Source organism: Buceros rhinoceros, unplaced genomic scaffold (genome assembly GCF_000710305.1).
Source record: "Buceros rhinoceros silvestris isolate BGI_N320 unplaced genomic scaffold, ASM71030v1 scaffold15892, whole genome shotgun sequence".
Lineage (NCBI taxonomy): Eukaryota > Metazoa > Chordata > Aves > Bucerotiformes > Bucerotidae > Buceros > Buceros rhinoceros.
Genome location: NW_010400808.1, coordinates 4,943 through 7,027, shown reverse-complemented (window position 1 = coordinate 7,027; position 2,085 = coordinate 4,943). Strand labels below are relative to the sequence as shown.

Below are 2,085 nucleotides of genomic sequence, written 5' to 3'. Positions count from 1 at the left end.
CCTAAATTAAAATCGGTTTATTTTTCAAGGTTTTTTTTTAATACAAAATAACATCACAAGTCTGCTTCTCACACAGGGGATTACTAGAAAGTGATTCTATAAAGTATCCTGGAAATCTAGATTCATGCACATAGAAAATCTGGAAGGTGAAGAGGGGTCAGAGCTGCTGGCGCTTCTCCATTTGCTTTTCAGGTGTGAAACCCTTCACCTGGGGGAGGCTACAGCAGCCCCTGACGTTTCAAGTCTTCATAGGTCTTTTTATTCACCACGTTCCCACTGGAATCCTCATATTCCTCCTAGAACAGAACAAACAGTTTAGAGACACCTGGACACAGCCTGTCTCAGGCTGTACCACAGCATCTGAATTTCAGGTCCAGCAGCACCGACTGGTGCCCATCCTGCCAGGACTCTCCCTGCATGGATCCACAGCTGGACCACGAGGGTGAGGATCCTTACAGCTTCCCACGGCTGCCTGTCCCACAGCTGCAAAACAGACCGACACAGAAGTTTACGAGAAGGCACTAGTGTAAGTGAACACATGGCTCACAGCGGCTCCTCCTCCTCCATCTCCCAAAGTAAAGATGTGTCGGTGCTGTAAAGCAGCGTTTTAGAAGATTCTTATGCAAGGGCTGAGTCTGTGCTCTCAGAGCTGCTTCCCAATGCAGCACAAGAAGCACTTGTCACACCCCACCAGTGCCAGGAGCCGTGCAGGCAGCAGCAGGGTCCCTGCACATCCCTCCAGCACACTGGGGGCTCTGCTGGAGGCTCTTCTGGCAGAGCCAGACAGTCCACGTGGGTAAACAGGGGGTTTCCACATACACAGGACCAGATATGCCAGTGCCTCTAGCAGGTCTCACCTCTGTATCAGGCTGCCACCTCTCTGAAGCCTTCTGCTGTTTCAGCTTCGCCCACACTGTGAAGACAAAGTCATACAGGATCAGATGTCATTTCCCTTGAGATGCTCGTTTTTACCTGCCTATAGGCTCTACCATTTCCGAAGGCGTTTCTGGCTTCCCCATGAAGATGCTGACATGCATCAATTAGGTAGAGTTACATGGGATGACATAGCCACCCTTTGCCTAAAGCAGTAGTGGCCCAGTGTCCCCGGCTGAGATCCACACACAAAGGCCACAGACCAGGCAGCTGGCACCAGCTGGACGCGTTACTGAACATGCCTGCAGGCACCTACTGCGGGTATACACAAAGTAGAAAAGCCGCTCTCCTCTGGAGAGCTGAGAGGGACAGAACAAGGAAGGGCCATCCCACACACACCACATTTCTTACCCTCTTTCCCCAAACTAGCCTCTGGTTGTAGAGTGGGAGAGCGCTAACGTGGGCGCTCTTATGCTGCAAGTTCCCCGTCCTGCCATCGCCACTTACGTGAGACTGCATCCTCAATCTGCGTGACGTTGGCGAAATGGGCCGTGTTGGGAATGCCCAGGCACCGCATCCCATGAGCGTGTCGCCACTCCTGGGGAGAACAGGCAAGAGGTCAGTGCCCGAGAGGGAACACTGAGCCTGGAAACACACATCAGCGCCTGGACAGGCTTACAAAGATCATCCAAACACATTTGTAGCACAACATTACTCACTGCAAAGTGACGCTGAAAAGCCTTGGGCCCTCGGTAGGTGTAGTTACCGCAGATCTCACAGTTGTAGTTGATGTTTAAGCCATGTAGTTTGTATAACCAGTATGGGATGGGCTGACAAGCAAAGAGAAACAACAATTAGGCCAAACAGCAGGTTCAGACAGGAGGGGAGTGTGGGGTCAGGACGTCTCCTACCGCTTCAGCCCTGCAATCCGCTCACCTTGCCATCCCAGCCAAGAGGCAGGTTTTTAGGATTATAAATTATTTCATTTTCTTCATCTTCACTCTCACTCTCACTGATCTGCTCTTCCTCCTCTTCCTCCCTCTCCTCTCCTGTCCGTGCTTGCTTACGCTGCACATTCTCATGGGTGAGGTGTCTCTGCTCCTGGAGCGTGAGGGAAGAGAAGGAATTGTTTACACACCACAATAGCAACAAAACAACTCTCATTTCACTTAGCCCAACAACTGAAGTTTTTAGCAGAACGATTCCTGATGT

At 51.0% G+C, this 2,085-nt stretch overlaps 1 protein-coding gene across 1 annotated transcript in view; it reads right to left on the bottom strand.

The window, feature by feature from the left end:
• Positions 1-218: 218 nt before the first annotated feature.
• The window catches only part of SF3A3 (splicing factor 3a, subunit 3, 60kDa), a gene marked incomplete at its 5' end in the record, with an annotated part of 6,691 nt that continues 4,824 nt past the window's right edge, over positions 219-2,085 (bottom strand). The window contains 5 exons of the mRNA XM_010132043.1: positions 219-296; positions 858-913; positions 1,381-1,471; positions 1,593-1,703; positions 1,810-1,974. Of these exons, the coding sequence (XP_010130345.1) occupies positions 219-296; positions 858-913; positions 1,381-1,471; positions 1,593-1,703; positions 1,810-1,974 (501 nt within the window). The remainder of the gene's footprint in view (positions 297-857; positions 914-1,380; positions 1,472-1,592; positions 1,704-1,809; positions 1,975-2,085) is intronic.